General features: G+C 51.6%; 1 protein-coding gene across 3 annotated transcripts in view; it reads right to left on the bottom strand.

Moving 5' to 3' along the window:
* MDGA1 (MAM domain containing glycosylphosphatidylinositol anchor 1) overlaps positions 1 to 22,037 on the bottom strand; it is a 58,702-nt gene that overhangs the window by 8,385 nt on the left and 28,280 nt on the right. For 2 of the 3 annotated variants that reach the window (XR_006266126.1, XM_043450334.1), the window contains exons 2-12: positions 17,384 to 17,523; positions 13,288 to 13,462; positions 12,005 to 12,201; positions 11,121 to 11,253; positions 10,612 to 10,881; positions 8,326 to 8,655; positions 5,056 to 5,352; positions 3,730 to 4,014; positions 2,017 to 2,116; positions 892 to 998; positions 548 to 571 (exon numbers count right to left, since the gene is read on the bottom strand). Coding sequence is in view for 2 of the 3 variants with exons in the window: in XM_043450334.1 (XP_043306269.1) it covers positions 548 to 571; positions 892 to 998; positions 2,017 to 2,116; positions 3,730 to 4,014; positions 5,056 to 5,352; positions 8,326 to 8,655; positions 10,612 to 10,881; positions 11,121 to 11,253; positions 12,005 to 12,201; positions 13,288 to 13,462; positions 17,384 to 17,523 (2,058 nt within the window). In the remaining variant the exon portion in view is untranslated. Of the gene's footprint in view, positions 1 to 547; positions 572 to 821; positions 999 to 1,591; positions 1,593 to 2,016; positions 2,169 to 3,729; positions 4,015 to 5,055; positions 5,353 to 8,325; positions 8,656 to 10,611; positions 10,882 to 11,120; positions 11,254 to 12,004; positions 12,202 to 13,287; positions 13,463 to 17,383; positions 17,524 to 22,037 lie in introns of all 3 variants that reach the window. The other variant, XM_043450335.1, reaches the window with a different exon arrangement.

The raw sequence follows: 22,037 nt of genomic DNA on the forward strand, positions 1-22,037 counted from the left end.
CAACAACTTTTAGGTGATGTAAAAACACTGGATTTCCACTGGTGACAAAGTCAGTCAGGTAATGATTACACCATATTCCTACATGCATCATTGAAGGGGATGTTAAATTACTGTGAGAAGTTAGGGAAAATAAAGAAGTGCTTGTATGCCCTTCCAGGTTCCAGTTTCATGGGCCCACCCTGATCATTTGGGGGGCAGTCAGTCCATGGATCTCAGATTAAGGACCCCTGACCCAGGGAACAGAGAAGGTGGATTAACCTGATCTTTCCATTTTTCTTCTGGGGACAGTGAACGGTGCTAAGTGAGGACAAAAGACCCTGAGTTAGAGATGTCCTCTTGACTCCACCCTCCCTTCAAGCCTTTAAGCCCCAGAATAAAGCCCGCATGCAAGTATCTCCAAGCCCAGCCCTGCTCCCTCCTGCTTCTCCTGCCAATGGTGGGCCTCCACACTATTTTCTCTCTGGGTATCTCTTGGGGGTCCCTTCCTCCCCGCCAGGGGAACTTTTGTGACCCTAACGGTAAGGAGAAGTAGGCAGGGGTATCTCACCTGACAAACTGGGAGAGCTGATGGCTGAGAAAGCAAGCAGGAAAACCAAGTCAGAACCAAGGTGTGGGGCTGTGCAGAGGGTGCCTGGGCTTAGGACCAGGAAACAGGGTCCCCGGAGCAGAACTGGGGGCCAGAGGCACCTGGCCTGCAGTAACAGAGTAGGACACTGCAGGTTGGGGAACCCCAAGCTCAGGAACCATGCGGGAAATATGGAGGGGTCCCCTGAGCATGAGATGGGCCCACCTAGCCCACCGCCGCCGCCACCACCACCTACGCTCCGTGTAGTGGATGATGCGGGAGGCCATATCTCCAGCCCCAAAAGTGGTGTAGGGCGTGAGGCGGACCTCGTAGCTGTGGGGCACTCGGAGGTCGGTCAGGATGTACTCCAGCAGCTGCCCCTTCTCCACACGCCGCACCGGGATGGCCTTCACCAGGGCGTTGTGCTGATTCACTGTAGATACAGGGAGTCCCAGATGCCCAACAGGCCATGCCCTCCACCTGAGCACCTGCCCAGACCCTGGTGTGACTCTGCGGGGGCAGCATCAAGGAGCAGAAAGAGCAAAGAACTAGCAAGCCAGGCCCTCAGTTTCCTCATCTGTAAGACAGAGCGATCACCCCTTCCATGTCCCCCCTCCCGGGCTGTCTTGGGGCAATGGTAAAGAATCCACCTGCCAATGCAGGAGATGTAAGAGATGTTCGATCCCTGGGTCAGGAGGAAGAAATGTCAACCCACTCCAGTATTCTTGCCTGGAGAATCCCATGGATGGAGGAGCCTGGTGGGCTACAGTCCACGGGGTCGCAAAAGAGTCAGACACAACTGAGCACACACATGAACAAGTACTGAACAATTAATGTGTGCTAGGCACTGCTCCAAATGTGATGTGATTATTAACTTGTTTAATCCTCAATATAATGGCCCTATCAGGGGGAATATTATAACCACCCCCATTTTACAAATGAAGAAACTGAACCCAAACAGATGCAGCCTCCCCAAATTAAGACAGAACGGATGTTTACCTTAGGCAGTCTGCCCTGGGGTCACACGCTTACCCTCCACCCAACGACCCCATAGCTGGGCGGAACCACGTGGAATGAGACTGGACAAGAGACCAGCAGGGTGGCTCTGGCCCTGCATCCTAGAGACCCTGTGGGTGAGACTTAAGCTCCTGCTTTAAGCTTCTGATGTAAGAGCAGATTCTGTGTTTTGTGAGCAGAAATGACTCTGCTCCCTTCCCCCGCATGAACCCAGAAGACTCCTGCCTAATTCCCAGGGCTGTGCGCAGAGCATGGGTTCAGCGGGGATAGGTCCCCAGAGCCTCCCAGTTCCTGCTGCTGTGTCCAGAACACTGTGGCTCTGGCTCAGAAGAGCCCTCTATAAGAGGGTCAATGTTATCTTCAACCCCCTGCCCTGGCTTGACAAGCACTCCCAGGGCCAGCCTGCACCTGGGCCCCTGTCCCCCTCGGCCCACCTGGCGGACACTGAGTCTGTAGTTGAGCACGGGGTCGACAGCGTCAGGCTCCCTCTGGGTCCACTGCAGCACGTAGGAGTAGTTCTTGGACAGCTTGTGGCTGCGGGTGGGGTTGGGGGTGTCGAAGTAAAACTCCGGGCTGTAGGCTTTGGCTGAGAGGGTGGGGAGCGGGGCACGGGGCCATGAAGGGTGGGGGGTGGGGAGAGACACAGAGAGAGGAGGCATGGGAGAGGGAGACAGAAGAGGATGGGCGGAACAGAGAGCGGGATGGGGGGAGACAAAAACAAGGAATATTGTGAGGAGAGGAGGCGGTGGGAGAAGAGGAGATTGGGGAGAATGAGGGTGAAGGGAAGGTGGCAGATGGAGGAAAGGGGGGTTGGGAATCCAAGAGGTGGTGTTGGTAAGGATGGAGCAGAAAGGCCAAGGAAAGGCCCGAAAAGAGAAACATGGGAGACACAGAGAAGGGATGTTAGAGAAGACACCAAGAGGGGTCAAGGATTTTGAGGCAGAAGGAAGGGAAAAGAGACAGAGAGAGACCAAGAGGTGGGGAGACAGGGGAAGTGTGGGAGAACAGGGGAGAGGGGAGGAGGTGGGAAATGTCACAGGGGCCTCTGGCTGGCAGGGCTGGGCGGGGTGGGGACGGACTGGGGAGGCAGCCGGTGACCTGCGGTCCTAGCCCCCTCTGTTGAGTGAGGAGATCCAGAAAAAAGCTAAAGGGATACCAGGCCAGTCAGGGGTGTGGGGAGAGCCAGGGTGCGGTAAAATGGGGGACAGGAACATCCGGGCTCTCCTCGGGGCGCTGCTTCTGACAGGGAGCTGGCTTTCCCCACAGGAGGTGGACATGGGGTGGATCGGCAATCCCATCAGCTCCTTTCCTTTACCCTCTGCTCTCACCACAACCTCCACCCCTTTCTGCCCAGCTGCAGCCCCAAAGTGCCCTCTTGAATGACTTGAAGACATGGGACTGAAAGGGATTTCTGGGCGCCAAGGAGCCGGAATCTCTAGACAGTTCAGGAACTGTGTGCTGGCTGGCCCAGTGCCACCCTCCATGTTCCAGAGAAGCTGTCAGGGTCGGGGGGGCGGGAAGAACGATGGGTCTTCTCCCTTCCCCCCAAGCTATGGCCTGCAGTCAGGAAAAGATTCCCTATTTGCAGCTTCGGGGGCCAAGGACAAAGGAAGAGGGGCTTGAACAGTGATGGCTGAGAGGGGGCGGCACCCAGGGCTTGAGCAGGTGAGTCTGAACTTTGTGGACCAGCTGGAAAGACCACGCTGCCGGCTACACGAACAACTGTAAGCAGAGAGCTGGAATGGGCGAAGCCTATGCCTCATACAGGCTGGGCGTGAGCGTGGTGAGAACCGGTAAGAGCTAGTACCCAAAGGCTCTGGAGGCGCGAAGCCTAGGCCTGGTGAAGGCTTGAGGGGTGGGGCTATCAGAGGCCAGGTCTGAATGGGGCGTGAAACGGGAAGGCCTAGACCTAGAGTGGACGTGTGGAGTGGGAAGGGCTGTGAGAGGAGGTCCCAGGTAGATCTGAGAGGCCTGCGCGGAGACTACACCTGGCATGGGCGGGTCCTGGCAAGGCAGGGCCCTAAACCGGGAGCACGTGGGCGGAAGGGGAGGGGCTCCAGGCCGGGAGTGGGCGGGGCCGTAGTTGGGCGGTGGCTGTAATTGGGCGGGGGCTGGGCCCGGGTGGGCGGGGCCGCCGGGACGCTCACCCGAGACCTGGAACAAGCAGGCGGCCGAGCCCACGTCGTTGGAGACGCTGCACTCGTAGCTGCCACTGCTCTCGCGGGTGACGGCGTCGAGGCGTAGCTCGGAGTGGTCGGGGGCCTCGGCGGCGACGGGGACTGCAGGCGGCGGAGGCAGCAGCTGCCCCTTGAAGCGCCACACAGCCGAGGCGATGCGCTGGGGGCTGCCTCGAAGCAGCGAGCAGCGCAGGAGCACCGGCCGGCCCAGCGCCTGGCGCACGTCCTGGGAGCCGGGCTCCACCTCTGGCGGGACTGGGGGCGGGGGCGGCGGTCAGCGGGGCCTCTCCCCACCGGGTCGGGTCTGAGGAGCTGCCCCACGGGGAGGCGACGCATTCGCCCCTACGCCCGCGCCCCCCCCAGCCTGGAAGGGTCTCAGGGCGGACACACACAGCGTACCCAACAGCCACACCTCCCGACCTGCAGATGCCTACCCCTCCCCGCCGTAACTTCCAGCCGAGCTTCCCAGAGGGGGCCTCTATTTGTGCTTCAAATGGTCCCCTCACCCCGTGTGATGAAAAGCAACACAACGTCAGGGTTTAGAGCATGGTCCCTGGAGCAAGATGACTTAGGTTCAAAGCCCAGCTCGGCCTCTAAATAGCTGTGAGATCTTAGGAAAGTTTCTTAATGTCTGTGTGACCCAGTTTCCCTATTTGTAAAAATGGGTGAATAATAGAATCTATACACAGAGCTGTGAAGGACTAGATGAGTTAGTTCATCAAAATACTCAGAACAGTGCCTGACACATGGCAGGTTAACTCTCGGGCTTCCCTGGTGGCTTGGAGAATAAAGAATCCGTCTGCGATACAGGAGACCTGGGTTCGATCCCTGGGTTGGGAAGCTCCCCGGGAGAAGGATGTGGCAACCCACTCCAGTATTCCTGCCTGGAGAATCCCTATGGGCAGAGGAGCCTGGCGGGCTACGGTCCATGGGGTCGCAAAGAGTCAGACACGACTGAGCGACTAAGCACACAGCACAGGTTAACTCTCGTATCACACTGAGGCAGTGTGTTCCCTTGAAGGTCCTTCCTCCTTTAAACTCTCATTTCCACTTGTCAAAATCAGTTCTTTGCTCACTGTGCTCCTGGGAATGAAGACGGGGTGCAAATGCCACAAGGGTCATGGGCCTCCATATCCTACAGCACGGGGGTCAAGCAGGGGTTGGGGTACCAGCAGTAGGCGAAGGGGTTTGGTCGGACGTGGAGGGTGGGGGTGAAGGGGTGAAGAGGGGCCAGGCCTGCCTGGAGACCCGGAGGGACAGCTCGGACGGTAGTCTGGGTGGGGCGGTGGGACTCACACTGGACGTTCAGCTGCACCTGGGCCTCGCGCGGGCGCACGTTGAAGCCATTATAGCGAGCTGTCTGGCAGCGGTAGGTCCCACTCATGTCGCGGCTCACGCGCTCCAACCGCAGCTTCCCATCCGAGGTCTCCTCCAGGGGCAGCCCCGACGGCAGCAACGCGGCCTCCTTGTCCACGCGGGACCACAGCACAGGCGGCCGCGGCTTGCCTCGCACTTCGCACTGCAGCTCAGCTGGTGAGCCCTCGCGCACAGTCACCATGGCCCTGCCCTTGGGCACGCTGATGGTGGGCGGCACTGCGGGGCCGGGGAGAGGTAGGAGCCAGGTTAGAGCTTCCTCCGATCCCACCCCAACCCGGACTGCTGCTCTGGGGCGTCCGCTTCCCTCCCCGCACGTTCAAACCTCCCTTTCCCTTCCCAGAGAGCCCACAGATCCTGCAGTTTCTCCAAAGTAGAACTCTCCCCCAAACCCTCTCCACTTCCTGGGCCTCTACCTCTCAAGGTCTCCCAATTCAGAAAGAGTACTGAAGTCGTCCAGGCCGATTCCTTTTATCCCCTAACCCCAACATTACTAAGTTTGGGGGATTCCATCTTTTATTCATTTATTTGGGGGACGGGGCGGGGGGGGGTTCCACTTTTTAAATAGTTCTGCTGAATAGCTTCTTCCTTAATCCCCTCTCTCCAGCCCACCCTCCCTGCTATAGTGAATGCTTCCATCTTCTCTTTCTGGAGTGTTATCACAGATTCGTAGTCGGTTCCCCAGCATCCTCACCCTTCCTTCCAAAGTGATAGACTATCTGGGCTTTTGCAGGGCACACAGCCAGAATGAAGACTGCCTTATGGCTGGCTGTGGTCATGTGACTAAATTCTGGCCAAGTGGGTGGGGTCTTTAAAGGGAGAGGCTGTGCCTCTCTTCCTCCTTCCTGCAGGCTGGAATGCAGAGTGATGGCTGCAGCTGGCACTGCCATTGTGGACGAGGCGGCACATGCTAAGGAGAACAGAATAGCAACAGGAGATGCAGCCTGGGGCTCTGAGGACTTGATGGAGCAGAGCTACTATTCCAGCCTGGACTGCTCACTTTTACAAGAAGAAAAAATACACATACAGCTCATTTAAAGCCACTATTATTTAGGGTTTTTCTGTCATTCACAGCCAAACCTAATCCAACACAACACCTTGCCCAAATGAAGAGTCTTTTAAAGACTTCCAGAGAGAGGATATTTGTATACACATAGCTGATTCACTTTGCTATGCAGCAAAAACTAACACAACATTGTAAAGCAGTTATGCTCCAATTTTTAAAAAAAAGACTTCCATGAGTCCCATCTCATATCACATCAAACAAATTAAAATGTCCACATTAAATATAAATTGTAAATAACTCTACAAGGCAAGTTGAGGTCCAGTTATCTAGTTGGCATAATTTGTACTCTGTAAACATTTATTCATTTATTGACTTCAATTTGGTAGTTTTCTTTTTGTATTTTGGAGCCAATTAATTTATTTTTCCAATTCTACTCCATTTCCACAGGTTCTTAAAAAGCTTCCATGCCCTAGGCATCAAGCTTATAAGCCAAGCGAAGGAAATGGCCCTGTACCCTCATTGATTTCCCTGTTTCTAAAACATCCCAGCTCCCAACCCTGCTATGCCCCACAAGCTAAAGGGCTTGTCCCCCCTTTTTGAGGCCATCCTGCCCTCAGGTTAAAACTCAAACTCCTTGGCTCTGAAACAAGGCCCTCATGCTCTTATCTCTGTCAACCCTCAGCCTCATCTTCCCTTTCCCATCCTGAGTCCTAGCTGTGGGATCCACTTGTAAGGAACATACTTCCTGGATATAGCAAGTCTCATGTATCTTGGGGGCTCCCTGTCCCTCCTCTGCTGGGCTTGTCCCCTACACCTGGCAAATGCTCACATGGAACTTGGCTCCTCTAAGAAGTCTCTCCTGATGACCCCGGGCAGCCTGGTCCTCCTCTCATGTCCCTAGGATGCTCTGCAGACCCCACGTTTAGCTCCTAAGTCTTATCTAAGGTTTGTTCTTCCTTTTCCTGCACCTTGCCTGACACCTCCACAGCAGGTCTATCTCCCTGGCTAGGCAGTGAGCTCTGAGAATGGGGCTGTGGTGTTCATAGCTGGGTTCCCCAGCGCCTCACCCAGGACATGGCTCAGGATTTAAGAAATGGATTTGTGGAATCTGTGGGGCCTAGTTCACTCCCAAAGCCCAGCTCAGGTCTGTCTCCTTCTAGAAGCCTTTCCTGACACCTCCAGCTTCACCTGGCTCCTCCCTGTTCAGATATCAGGATGGGAAGGGCCTCCAAGGCCATCTGGTCCAGTGTCTCATAGAGGAGAGACTGAGGCCCAGACAGTCAAAGAGGTTTAGCCAAAGTCAGCCAGCAACTCAATGCAAGGTAGTGGGGGCTGGAGATGAGATTCCAGAGACGTTGTCCAGAGTCACTCCCTCCAAACTCTTTTTCCAAGTGTAAACCTTTCAGGGGTGGCTGAAGGCAAGATCTGCAGTCAGGCTGCCTGGGTTTGAATCCCAGCTCCACCACCTGTTGATGGGTTAACCTCTCTGAGCCCAAGTTTCTTCATCTCTAAAACCTGAAGATGAAACATCTACCCCACACAGTAAATCGTAAACATGGATGAGATAAATACAAAATCATCAGAACACACAGTGAACACTCACTAAATGTTGGCTATTATTTCATTATCACTATTTTTTTTTCATTATTGGTATAAAGACCCAAATTCTCTGCAAAATCTGGCCCCTGCCAACCTCTCCACTCTCATCTCCTTCCATTCTCCCAGCCACACTCTCCTTTCCGGGCTCCAAACGGTTCATGGACTTTCCTGCATCCGTGCCTTTGCACATGCTGATTCCTTGGCCTGCCTTTCTCTTCCACCTCTCTTGCTCTCTTGTGCCTACTAAAATCCTGCCCCTCCCTCAGATCTAGATCAAAGCTATCTTAGGAAACTCTTCCCTGATTCTCATGCATCACAGTTTGCAGTGATATCTTTATTTGTGGGATGACCTGAAACACATTTGCTAGTAAGTCCAGTGAGGGCAGAACCTGTTTTGCCCACCACTTTACTGCAGTGCCTAGCACAGTGCCTGGCATATAACACATGTTTAACAAATGCATGCAGCATGAACAAATGGTATCCTCCTCACTGTGGCCTCCCTTTCTCAAGCTGCTGCCCGCCTCCCCTCTGTGGGGCTCTCCAGCCCCTTCCATCCTCCCTGTTTCCCCCCAGCTCCGGGTGCCCACCTGTCTCAGAGGAGATGTTGACCTCGACACTCAGGTCGGGCACAGGTGCCCCCGGGAAGGAAGCCACGCAGAGGTAGGTTCCGTAGTCACTGAAGTGCAGGTCAATGAGCTCTAGGCTGCTGGTGACGGCAGGCAACTCGGGGTCATTGCGAGTCACCAGCAGCCTCTTGGACATGCGTGCTGGCTTGCCGTTCTTGAACCACTGGTAGGTCACCTTCTCCTGGGGCACGGCATCCACGTGGCATGACAGCTTCAGATCCTGGCCCAGCTGTATGTTCTCACTCTCTTTGATCACATCTGGGGTGATCTGGAATGTGGCGTTCTTCATGGCTGTGGGTGGAAGGGGAGGGAAGAGTGGCTGGGGCTGGCCCAAAGCCAGGATTCCCTGTCTCACCACCACCATCCAGATGCGGCTTCTCGCCTCCAGCTGGCCTTCCTGGAGGTCGGGGTCTACAACCCCATTCCCAGGAGAAACCATCACGTTTTCTGCTTGGAAATTGTTCTGCTTGCTCAGATGTGTCTCCAAAAGTTCAAAAAAAGCTGGCTGTAGAAAAGTCAGTTTAGTAATCAATACAGCCATGGTTGACCATACACTATGAGAGGCCCTGTTCTAAGCACCTAAAATGTGTTTCTTCATTTAGCCCACCCCACAATCTGTGAGGGAAGAATTTTATTGTCCCTGTTTTACAAAGGAGGGAACTGAGGCTCAGACAGTTTAATCCACTTGCTGAAAGAAGTAAATAGCCAACCTTGAATTCACACTCAGAGCCTATGTTCTTAGCTACTATGCTGTGTTATATTTATTGTTGTTTTAAACCCAGAATATACAAAATTCAAATTTTGGAAGGAAGCACTAGAATGTAATACTGATTATATGTAGAGAGTGGGACTGAAGGAAACTGAGGGGAGACTTTTAATTTGCCCTTTGATGCTGTTTAGTTCTTTGCAAGTTTGTGTCATTAAAAAAAAAAAAAGACTAATACAATCATCTTACATGCAATTACATAAAAATACAGAGTTTAGAAAGAAAATGGTCTGGACTCTTTTAGAAATCTGATTATGTTTTATGTATGCCAAGAGATAGAATGCTTAATATTAGGTGCTCATTGGAAAGGACTCTAATACAACAGCCATAAATCAGGACTGGGTTGAATAAAACAGGCTGTATGTCACCCCACGAGGTGACCACAAGTATTTGATGTAAATAGCAATCTAATCAAGCCAGGTTTTAAAGGTCAAATGGAATCAGGTGGAGAAAAACAATCTTCTGATGGGAAAAGTACCATCAGAGGGAAAAATAGTCATTAGATAACCACAGTTTGACTGTTATCTTTCTCACTACTTAATCAGAATTAAGTAAAAAGTCATAGAGCACCAGCTTCTTTTTTGTGAGGAGAGTCAGGGAGAGACTGGTCAGTGAGAGATGAACAAAGAAGAGTGTTCATTTCATCAGAAGATTCTCCATTGAATTTGACAAAAGCTGTATTTTACTTTCAAATGTTAAAAAGCTGGAAACAAGCCTGGCTCTTTAAAAAAAAAATCTTTAAAAATAAATTTTAAAACAGTAACCTAAAGCTGTACAAGCAGAAGAATTTAAAGGTTTCTCCTTATAGCAAAGCAGTAAAATCAAGATCTTATCAAGCAGCTAATGATCATTACTGAGGCTGAAATCTAGTTAGGAAAGTATCTGTACTTCTTTAGATTGTGCTCCAAGTTTTAATCATTTTTACATTTAGTAATTATCTTCATACTCACTGAAACGCTTTGCTAATAAAGATTTACATAGGTAGCATGTGCAAATGTGTTTTATTTTCACTTTGATTCTACTAATCTTATAGAAACTTGTAGGAAGGAAGTCAGGAAATTTTTGTTAGAGACTAGAATGTCCAAATTTAGCCTCAGGCAGCCTCAGTTTCCCAATCTAAAAAAATTCAAAGTGATCAACACCAGCCCTTCCCACATCTGGGCTTGCTGAGGTTATATTTGAAAATGTAGATTGTAAGCTGTAAATAAAACTCTATACATCATATTGTTAATTGGCTATACCCCAATTACAAAATAAAACGTTAAAAAAAAAAAAAAACTTTATACAAATTTTAATCCTGCCATCTGCTGGCAGACACCTGAATTGCAGGGAAACTAAAGTGCCCGGAACCTTCTTCCTCAGCCTCTCTCTCCTACCAAGGAAAAGAAGACAGGCCCCTTTCCCCTTCCAGTTCCTGAGCAACAGGAAACCCAGTCTGCTTCCCACGATCCCCCCACCACCTCTGCCTCAAAGCCACGTACATCGCACCAGGAGGTTGACAGTCTTCTTGGCAGGGTTGCCCACATTGTTGGTAGCTGTGCAGTTGTAGTAGCCAGAGTCTCGGGCCTGCACTGAAGGGATGCTGAGGGTGCCACCCTGGGCCAGGGCACCCAGGGGCAGCGGGCCTGGCCCATGGGACCACTGCAGTTGGGGGAGGGGATCCCCACCGGTCAGCAGACACTGGACCGTCACATTCTCCCCAGGGTTCACCACCAGAGTTTCATTCACAGACAGCTTCAGGGCTGGAGGTGCTGGGAGGACAAGAATGGGGTCTCAGGGAACAGAGGCAGAGCCAGATGTGGGGGAGGAGAGGCAAGGAGGGAAAGCCTCTGGGGGAGGGGTGTTGTGGGGGGGGAGGAGGGAGCAGGCAGGAAGGAGGAGGGCACAGACTCGTGGTGATGTGCCTGGAGTCCTGCGTAGGGTGGGCACCATCTCCTGGTTGAGGATTCAGCACAGGTGGGCCAGGGGATGGGCAGGGAGGTGTCTGTACCCGTGGTATTGGTGAGCTGGAAGGTGACAGCCTTGTCCGGGATGCCGCACACGTTTCGTACAGACACCTGGCAGGTGTAGCTGGCATAGTCCTGGGGCCGCAGATTCTTCAGCTTCAGGACCTTGGTCTCCCCCTGGGCAGCGACCACTAGGGTGAGGGGCCTGCTTGGGTCTCCAGGGGTCTCACACACATTCACCAAGCACCAGAGGCTGAAGCAAATTCCTATTCAGGACTGAGCCTGGAGTGGATGCCACACTCCCCATCCCCCGGGCTTGCATGGGTCCGAGGGTGTCCTGGTACACAACGGCCAGGGCCTGGCCTCAGTTTCCCCATTCGAGGAAATGGAAGGGTAAGGAGGGAATCCTGCCCTGTCTCACAATCCATACAAATACAGGGCTGGCCCTGCAGGCCATGGCCACATGTGGAGTCTTGACAGCTAGGAAAGCTGCCTCTGAAAGTTCTCCCCTGAAGGATGGCTTCATCACCATCTCCTGGGATGGCAGGAGACTCTTGGGGAGTGAGTCATCTTTATCCCAACCCCTCCTCTTACTGCCATGGGTTCCCAAGACCCTGCCAGCCAGCGACAGGCGGAGATGGCTTGTCTGCCTCCCGGGGATGCTTTCCTAATTGGCAATGTTCTTAAAGGGCTCTCCTGTCATCATGCTCCCTGACCTTTCGGTCTTGGTTCTGCCTACCCCAGGCTGTCTGAAGCCCAACCAGAATGCTTGCTGCTGATGTCAGAAGAAAATTGTTGGAGTCAGGGCAGTCCCTGGAACTCCAGGTGGTGAGGCCTCAGCCCCCCTGCACCCACCCTTTGTGGGGTACAGAAGGAAGAGTGTGGGGTAAGCCATGAGGAGGCCAAACCAGCTGCTGCCCATCCTGACCTGGGTGTAGAGGGGCTCATAGATGTCAACCCCATTGTCCTGGCTGTGAGACAGGGTGTCGGAGCCCCGCTTCCAGATGAAACGGGCAGGAGGGTTGGAGTTGACCGTACAGCGCAGGAACACCGTCTTCTCCTGGTAGAAGTTGCCTCGGACATCGCTCACCGTCTGGTGCACCGTCAATACTGGCTCGTCCAGGTCTGCAAGGGCACAGTCCCGGTGGAGTCAGAGCTGCGTGACCCCTAGGTTGGTGGGGGGGCCTTGAGCCCCTGGCAGCCCTCAGGCAAAGTTAAGCCACCCTCATGGGATGCTTCCAGAGAACCACATGTTCTGCCAGCCCTGCAAGTCTGACCAACCTGTCAGAGACAGGGGACTGGACTTGTGGGCGTCTCAGCTATCCCTCCCCAGGGACCTGCACTGGGGGGCGGCGGGGGCGGGGGGCTGTCTGTCTTCAGCCTCCTATCACGGGATGGAGGGATCAGCTGAGACTGGAAATCAGGCCACGCCTGCCAGCTCCTTACTGCTGCAATAACTTGAGAAATGACCCTTGGCCCCAAAGCTTGGCAGACTCCTGGGTGGCTGATGGGGAATAAAAGAGAGGGCCTGGGGTTCCATTGTTCACCACTCTATCAGGTCCCACCTGGGGGGCAGGGGGTGTATTTAATAGGTAGGTTCATTGTAGGTACTAAGATGGTGGCAGACAGACCCTTGGGCCTGGCCCCACAGCTTCTGGGTACCTAGGTCAGCCTGAATGGACACAGAGGTGGGTGGTAAGCAGGCAGATAGCCTCCTGGGGTCAAAGGTAATCCATGGAGGGCAGGCAGGGATTGGGGGCTTCTCATTCAGCCAGCAGCAAGGACTGAGGGGTGCCTTGTCCTGCAAGTGTTGGGGTAGGGAAGTTTCAGAGCTGCCCTGGGACAAAAGCAGAGATATGAGGTGTGGTGGGAAGGGCAATGGACCACAGTCAAGAGACCTAGGCAGTGAGCGGTCTATAATCCAACGGCATTGGATTATGGTGGAATGGGTATAATCCAACCTGTTCTGGCCTCCCTGACCATTTTACAGGGATGTTCCAAGGTTCATATTTGATTATGATGGGAATGGGTCAGGGTAGTGCAAATCGAAGAAACATCAAAGATGCCCTTCTCTAACCTAGAGGAGAGAGTCTCTACCATTGTTTTCCATGGAGGTGCCATGTTTCCACCGTTATCCCCACTCCTCCTTCCCAGCCTGAGCCCCCAGGGGCAGGCCCCTGGCCCTGGGAACTGAGAGGGGTTCCAACTCACACTGAACGTCCACCCGGATGGACTTGATGGCGGGTACGCCCACGCCGTTCTCAGCCTTGCAGTAGTAGCGGCCACCCTGCGTGCGTGCAATGCGCTCGATGCGAAGCGTCTCATTGAACACCGATGTCTCCTGGAACTTGTCCGAAGCGCTCCCAGCTGTCTTAGTCCAACGCACCTGGGCCAGCCAGGCAGGGCACAATCAGACCAGCGCGGGGGCCTCCCGCCCACCCCCATACTTTTCCGCAAGTGCATGCGGGCTATGAGCAGGCCTGGGAAGGTAACCTAAGCAGCCTCGAAGAAATGCACCCTGGAGGTGGGACCTCTCAGTGAAGAGCCTGGGCAATCTAGGGGCAGATGGAGGAGGTTTTTATAAAGGCAGTATGTGCAGTTGTTAAGAGAATCGATTTGGGGGCAAGTTACCCAACCCCTCCTGCTTTCCTTTCTGCATCTCTAAAATATTACTCCCTTCCTGAACTTACTGGGAAAACTAAACGAGTATATAGTTAGTGCCTGGAAGAGTAAGACTTTGATTAAACTTTTGTTATCCCACTTTTTAGCTTAGTGGCATGGGTAGTTTACTCATCTCCTAGTTTCAGATTTCTCATGTATGAAAGAGGTCTATGTGGTAGCCAGCCTCTACCATGGCCCCCAGTGGTCTCCACCTCCTCATGTTCACACCTTTCTGTAGTTCCCTCCCATTTTGTACCAGGAATGGTCCATGTGACCAACAGAATTTGGCAGGAGTGATGGTGTGCCCCTGCTACTCCCATCTCACCACCCTCACTCTACCCTGCAAGACCCAGGGGTTACAAAACTTGGGGAAGACTACAGCAGCTTCAGGCCACTCAGATGTTGATCAGAGGGTGTTTAGAGAAAGAACAAGACCATGAAAAATATTTTTTTCTTTTTGTACTTGACATTTTGCAGTTTTACCATGATTTATCTAGATGGGGTTTGTTTACAAACTGCTTAGGGACTGGTTTATCCATCAAAGAATTTATTGCATTCTTCAGTTCTACAAAATTCTCAGCCTTTATATCTCTTTAAAGATTGCCTCCTCTAAGTTTTCTCTAGTCCTTCTAGAATGCCTTGATTTATGTTATAGCTTCTCATTCTCCCAACTTCCTTTTCATACTTTGCATCTCTCTGTCTTCTCCAGACTGCACTGTAGCTGATTTGGATCTATCGTCCAATTCACCAGTTTCTTCTTTAGCTATGTCTATGGCTTTGAGGCCAAATTTTTCTAAAGACTGTATCATTTTTTACTTCTAGGGTTTCTATTTGCTTTTTTCCATATCCTTAACTGATCAGGTTTTATAATCTCCTGTCTTGTGGATTCTATTCCTTCCATTATCTCTTTAAACATTTTAAACATATTTATTTTAAGGATTCCCTCCAGATTGCTCTATGATCTCTGTTTTCTCAGATGTGAGTTGTTCAATTATTTGGGGTCTATGGACTGGCTCTCCCAGCACTGCATTTTAAGGTGTTTTAAAATTTCATTCTGTGGGCTTGTATTCAGTAGGAATTACCTCAAAAGTCCCATTTGGGCCCTGACAGGCCTGTCTAGGGTGTTACTATATGGCTATATGGCTGCCTATACCCAAGATATATGGATTCACAGGTTCAAACCAGTTTTTATATTAGTTTCACAGCTTAAGATTTCCTTACCACTTGGATAGTGCAAGATACAGACTGGATTAGGGTTATTTCCTCAAAGGTAACTCTGTTTGCACCCACACCCTGAAGCAAAAGTCTGCTCCCTGCTGTGACTCTGGGCTGTGGGGCAGAGATCTGGTGCCCATTCATAGGTGGTATCACTGGTATTAAGCTTCCAGTTTTAGGTAGAGGGTCCAGCTCCAGCTCCAGACATAGACGAGCCTGTGGCCTCACCTCATACCACCCACATGTATATTAATACTACTGTCTCTGAAGTGAGTATGTGGTTAAGTCCCTCCAAGGACCAGGCTCTTCAGCTTTTGCTCACCGCCTCTGCTGTAGAGTTCTTCTCCCTTTTAGCCATAGACATTCCCTCTCTCTTGCTGTTAGTTGGGAGTAGGGAATTCCAGGCGCACTCATTCCCCCATGTGACCACAAAGTGGGTCATGAGATGGTACTTGCTCCACCCCTAGACTGTGGATGCTCCATGGCAATGGGAACTGCAGCTGTATCCTCAGGACCCATCATAGTACTTGGCACATAGCAGGTGCTCAATATTTATTGCAAGGGAATAGCAAAAAAGGCACTGGAAGGCATTTCAGAAGAGGTAAAGACCAGTGGCTAAGGACTTCCCTGGCAGCCTAGTGGTTAAGACTCCATGCTTCCAATACAGGGGCACAGGTTGGATCTCTGGTCAGGGAATGAAGATCCCACATGCCACACAGTGAAGTCAAAAAAAAAGAGAGAGAGAAGGTGAGCAGTGGCTACAGCAAGAATGAACAGGGTGTTTCTAGACAGGTTCACCGAAGACAGGGTGTGAGGAGGATGGCGGTGGGAGATCAGACAGGACAGGTAGGTGGGGGCTGGATTGTGGGAGGTCTTCCTTTCCACCCCTAGGAGCCTGAACTGGGTCTGTTAGGTAATGCGATCCATGTGGGCAGGGGAGTGATACAATGTAGCAGGTCTGAGGGTGGTGACTCTGGGAACAGGGTGCAGGAATGGATTGGGGGAGGGGATGGGAGAACGGGAGGCCAGTCAGAGTCTACTGCCATAGTCCAAGGGACAGGGCTGAAGGTCTGACCTCAAGGGGTAACAAGGAATAGAAGGAGATCCACGCAAGAGACATAAAAAGATAGGCCTCAGAGCCTGGCTGCAGGTGGAGAATGATATGGGGCTGAGTCAAATATGAGCCCAAGGGATTGAACCTAGGTAGCAGGAAGAACAATGAAACTATAAATGGGAATAGAAAACGGGTGCATGGACACACAGTCACACCATGAATGACTCTTACATGCGATGCACAAGGGGGACACCCACAGGTGGTCAGTGCAGCCTTAGGGAGAGCTTAGGGTTAGGCTTCAGAGAGGACCATCCCTAAAGTCACACCTGGACAAGCAGATCCTGAAGACTGGTGGCATTGTTTTCACTTCCAAACAAATCCTTAAGAAGGAGCAAGCAGTGATGATAGTTTCAGACTAAAACCTTTGGGGGTTTCTTGTTCTGTTTGTCTTAAGGTCAAACCTATTAAAGCTGCCCCTGTTCCCAATATTATCACCCCCAAAAAAGAACTTTGCAATCACTGTGCTTCCTAGGAGCCAACCAAAACCTTTTCTGCTGCTTTTAAAGGTCACCGCAGCTCACCAGCAAATTCCACCTGTCCCTTCAGCCCATCCTCCTACCTCTTCCTGTCAGCTCTCAGTGATAACCAGCCAAAACTTCCTGCCTGAAACATACAGTTGGTCTGGGACAAAATTCACACCTGGCTTTTCCAGATCCCCATCTTCTGTGGGGTTTGCATACTGGAAACCTCCTGAAGCAGTGATTATATTATGTGTTTTTTGTTTGCTTGTTGTTGTTGCTTGTTTGCAATTGTGTTATATGTTGTTGGTAACTCCTGGGACCCCCAACCGAAAGAGGAAGTGTGCTAAGCCATAGAGAACGCTGGTTCTGCATTCAAATTCTGCTTCGGCCCTCACAAGTGCTGGGTGGCCTTGGGAGTTTACCTAACCTCTCTGATCCTCGATTTCCTCAGCTTAAAATGGAAGCCCTAATGCCTTCCTCACAGCCTGGCTGTGGGACTTCAAGGAGGAAACACTGGAGAAAGTATCTAGCACAGGGCTCGGCACACGGTCTGCCTTCTTGCAGTGGCTGAAGGTTTATTGGCAGGCGCATTTGCTCAGCAGGTACCGGGAATGGAGTGGAATGGAACAACTGGCATCAGCTCTCAGTGTTTCCAGGTGAATAAGCCCACAGTCTAGCCCTTCCCCACAGAGTCTATTTTCCAGCCATTTCCCCCCGCCCCAGGCTCCTGTCTTCTGCTGATCTGCTACCATCTGCCTCCAGCCTCAGGCCCCACTGCCTCTTCTGATCCTGGAGTGGGGTGGGGAGTGAGGAGGCGAGGGCAGGGGGACACCCACAAGCCAGGGCGGGGGCTTACCTGGGGCCGAGGGTGCCCAGTGACGAGGCACTGCAGCACCAGGGTGTCCCCCTCCCGGATGGTGTAGACGCGCTCACTGATGTTGTCCTCTTTCACCACACATGCCTGGCCCGCGTGCACGATCTGAGCCTGGGCTGGAGCTGGCGGGAGACGGAGAGGTTTAGACAGGAGGCTCGGAGGGCAGAGGAGGTCTGAGGCTTGGAGGCCAGAGGTGGTCTAAGGCTCCCTCCTGAGTGTGTCACCCAGAACTCCCCAGCATATACCTCAGAGGCTTCATCCCACTGAGCTCCTCCTGGGGCCCTTAGGCCAGAACCAGAAGGGTCAAGGACTTAGGAAACAGGCAATTCCTCCTCATCCCTCTGCTCTTGCAAGAGATCTGTGCCCCTTGGTGCTTCCCTGGTGGTCCAGTGGGTAAGTCTCCACGCTCCCAATGCAGGGGACTGGGGTTTGATCCCTGGTCAGGGAACTAGATCCCCCATGCCGCAACTAAGAGTCCACGGGCTGCAACGAAGATGGAAGACCCCGTGTGCTGCAACTAAGACCCGACGCAGCCAAATAAAAAAATAAAAATATTTTAAAGAGAGAGAGAGGTGTTTTTCAACGAGCCAAGGATTGTGAGGAGGCTTGGTAATCTGTGCAAATTGGTTACCACTCAATGAGCATCATGTCTTAGACCCCAGTCGTGGAGGCTGCTGTCCACATCTGGCAGGAGCCTCCATTCCCAGCTTCGGAGTCAGCTGCGAGGCACACAGAGCTCACCTGCCCCAAGGAATTGCCTTCAGACAGTGAGCACTGCCTGGACCAAACATGCCTAGGAGGTCACCCCTTGCCCAACACCCCCCACACATACACACACCAGTGACTGATGGACATGATGCAAAGGCCCAGCCGTCTTGCCTCAAGTGGGGTGACTATGGTTCCGTTCACGCTCCAGAGCCCTTCTGCGCCCACCCCTGGGAACTGGCTGAGGCTAAGTCAACTAAACCCCATTGCCACCCAGCTGTTTCCCTCCTCCCCTTTCAGCTTGTCCTGGGAGCACTTTCTCAGCAAATTACTTGCCTGAATTCACTCCCACCAACCACTCCAGGCTCAACTTTTAGTGAAACTGACCAAGAGATCCCCCAGCCCCACAGACGGCACATCACTCCCCTCACCCAGAGGCCTGTTACCATTCCCTCATTGCTCGCGGAACCTATGCCAGCCTCCTCTCCAAGGGACAGAAGTCTTCACCGGGGGACCTGGAAGTTCTCCTAAGACTACATGTCCTCCTTGACCCTCTCACAGTGCCTAGGGGCTGGGGTCTGGCCAGGGCTGGGGGACCAAAGGGAAAATGATGGAACTGGAGAAGTTCACAGCCCTCCTTTGGTGTCTTAACCCCACTATCCTGAAATCAAACTAGCCCCCAGCCCACCAGTACTTGGGCTCTGGGAAAGAGGGCAAGACTTCAAGTTCAAACATGTCTGCTCAGAGATGAGGGTGGACGAGGTGGAGGTAGGAGAGCTAATTCAGAGTACGAGGGACACAATAGGGTGAAAACTTGAGTCCTTGCCCTAAAGAGGCGCAGGGAGATAAAACCTGTCCATACAATGTGTAACGTCCTCCAGGAAGCATTCCATGATTGACCTACATCCTTCCTGCTTCTGCATCCATCACTTTTCCAGCACAACAACAAAGCATCAATCTGTGTGACTATCAAACTCAGGATTCTCATCTTTCTGCTTACCCAACCATGAGCTTACATTGGTACCCCCAGCCTTGAATATAGCAGGTACTCAGTGAACACTGAATGGATGGATGTATAGGAATATTTGATGATGAAGGTGCTAAGCATTGTAAAAGAGGTAAAGAAAGCCTTAGGAGGTCAGGGGAGAAAGACATCACTGCGGGAGGAAGAATCACAGAAGGCTCTGTGGAAGAGGTAGCTTTTGAACCAGTCTTCAAGGAATAGGGGGTCTTGCTGCAGGTTGACAGGGCAGTCTAATATTCCATATTACCCAGGGTAAAACACTAGTGATCTCTGGACCTTCATGTTCTTATCTCTAAGATGAGAGAATGCTACCAACCCTGACAACTCACAAGGGCAGAAGTGATGATACGTGCATGCTAAGTTGCCTCACTTTAGCATGCTAACTGTCCAACTCTTTGCAACCCCATGGACTACAGCTAGGCTCCTCTGCCCGTGGGATTCACCAAGCAAGAATAATGGAGTGGGTTGCCATGCCCTCCTCCAGGGGATCCTCCTGACCGAGGGATCGAATTTGCATCTCTTACATCTCCTGCATTGGCAGGCAGGTTCTTTACCATCTGGGGGCTCCCCAGGAGTGATGATAACACAGGATAAATGAGAAGTGCTTAGTAGAACTCTGATGTGTTCTTACTGTTGTCACAAGTAGTACCTTCATTTACAGAGTCTCTCCAACCAACACTGACAGGACAGTCATGAACTAATGACAGAGATAGGTCCACAGAGCCCGGCCACAGGTCAAGAAGCTTGCGGAGGGTGGGGGCGGGGGGCCGGGAGCAACCACTGGGAGTGACGTAGGTTGGGTTTAACCACGAGAGTCTCTGCAAACAGCAGCAGGTTCTGCAAAGAGTGGCAGCTGCCGCCACCCCAGAGTCTGAGTGTCCAGTCTGGCTGCCCTGGAGGAATGAACCTAGGCTAGTGGTCAGGGGACAAGCTGTGTGACCTGAGGCAAGTCAGACCTCAAGGACCTCAGTGTCCCCAGCGGTAGGAGGTGTGTGTACTAGATAACTTCTGACATCTTTTTTCAACTCATACTTTCTATGAATTTTATCAATAGCACGTAGTCCCTGTGTGAGGTGCACCCTGGAATCTGGGGAAGAAGTCTGAAACTGTCACCCCCTGAAATGGAAATACATTGGAAGAGAGAGCCATCTGTGGCCAAGGTCCTCAGGAAATCTCATCAGGAAACAACCCACCAATGTATGATGTGTGTGCCAGTTGGTGGTAAGACCAGAGGCTGCCTGGATGTCTGCAAGAGGCCTGGGGTGCCTCTCAACAAGGAAGACATCGACTTAACAGGCTCCAGTGGAAGATAAGCTGTAATCTTGGACAGCATGGCTTGCCCAGAGCCAGGCAGTGTTGTAATGACAGATGCTTTGGTGACTGATAAGGAATTCTGAAAGGGAGTTAGAGAGCTGAACTTTCTCAGGGCCTGGACAGCACAAGCCAGAAGAGATGGGGCCTGACCCGCAGACACAAGGCTTCTGACTACCTGACGGGTTTGCTTCCTCATTGGCCATGGAGCTAGGAGTTGGCATCATGGATGATGACATCATTAAGATTACCCAGCTTTTAATGACATTAACCACTAAGACTATCCAACTCTAAAATGGTAGAACCTCTTTGGAAGAGATTTTGGCAGCGCCAACACAGGCCAAAGACTGCTGCGGAAGCTGAAGCTCAAATAATTTGGCCACCTGATACAAACAGCCAACTCATCGGAAAGGACCCTGATGCTGGGAAAGACTGAGGGTAAGAGGAGAAGGGGGTGACAGAGGATGAGATGGTTGTATGGCATCACCAACTCAGTGGACATGAGTTTGAACAAACTGGGAGATAGCGAAGGACAGGGAAGCCTGGTGTGCTGCCATTCATGGTGTGGCAATGATACAACTGAGTAACGGAACAAACAAAACTCAGGTTAAACAAGCAAATACTCCATGACACAGGAATTCCATTTCTCGGTATGTACACAATGGAAAATAGTGCCTGACAACCAAACAATAGGTCCGAGAATATTCACAATAGCTTTATTCATTACAACTAAAAACAAGAGGCAACTCCCATGTCCATCAAGAGCAACAAGGGTGAATTAATTCTCATATGGAATACGAATGAAACACAATGGAATATTACACAGAAGTGAAAAAAGAACTATGGATAGACACAACACAACAACACTGTTGAATCTCACAGCACAATCTGAGTGAAAGAATTCAAGACATAAAAGAGGATCCAGTGTATGGTTTCATATATTTGAAATTCAGAGCTGAAAAAACCAATCTTATGGTAACAGAGGTCTAAGCCGTGGTTGCCCTTGGGTGGAGGTGAGGGATTATTTACTGAGAAGGCACAAGAAGAAACTTCTGGGGAGGAGATGGGATCTCATCTAATGAGAAGGAAATATTCATAGCCCTAATCTGAGTGGTTGTTATAAAGGTGGATGCACATGTAAAAAGGCACCAAGGTATTTGCTTAAGATTTTACTGTATCACTTTTATTAGATAAAGAAAGAGCATACATCCACCTCCCTTTGACGACATTGTCCACTGAGGTTATCCAGTTGCCTCAATCACCCTCTCCCTTTATTCCAAGTCCTTCTTGATGAGCCGCTTCCCATGACCGACTTCTTCCCAGTATAGATGTTCCTTCTGGAGCAAGTGCTGGCTAGTTGCAAGGCACCCAGGACCTCTTGGGCTTCCCAGGTGGTGCTAGTGGTAAAGAACTCAAGTGCCAATGCAGGAGACATCAGAGACACGGGTTCCATCCCTGGGTAGGGAAGATTCCCTGGAGAGGAAATGACAACCCACTCCAGTATTCTTGCCTGGAGAATCCCACGGGCAGAGGAACGTGGCAGGCTACAGTCCATGGGATCGCAAAGCGTAGGACATGGCTGAAGCGACTTAGCAC

This window comes from Cervus canadensis, chromosome 28, assembly GCF_019320065.1.
Source record: "Cervus canadensis isolate Bull #8, Minnesota chromosome 28, ASM1932006v1, whole genome shotgun sequence".
NCBI classification, from domain to species: Eukaryota; Metazoa; Chordata; class Mammalia; order Artiodactyla; family Cervidae; genus Cervus; species Cervus canadensis.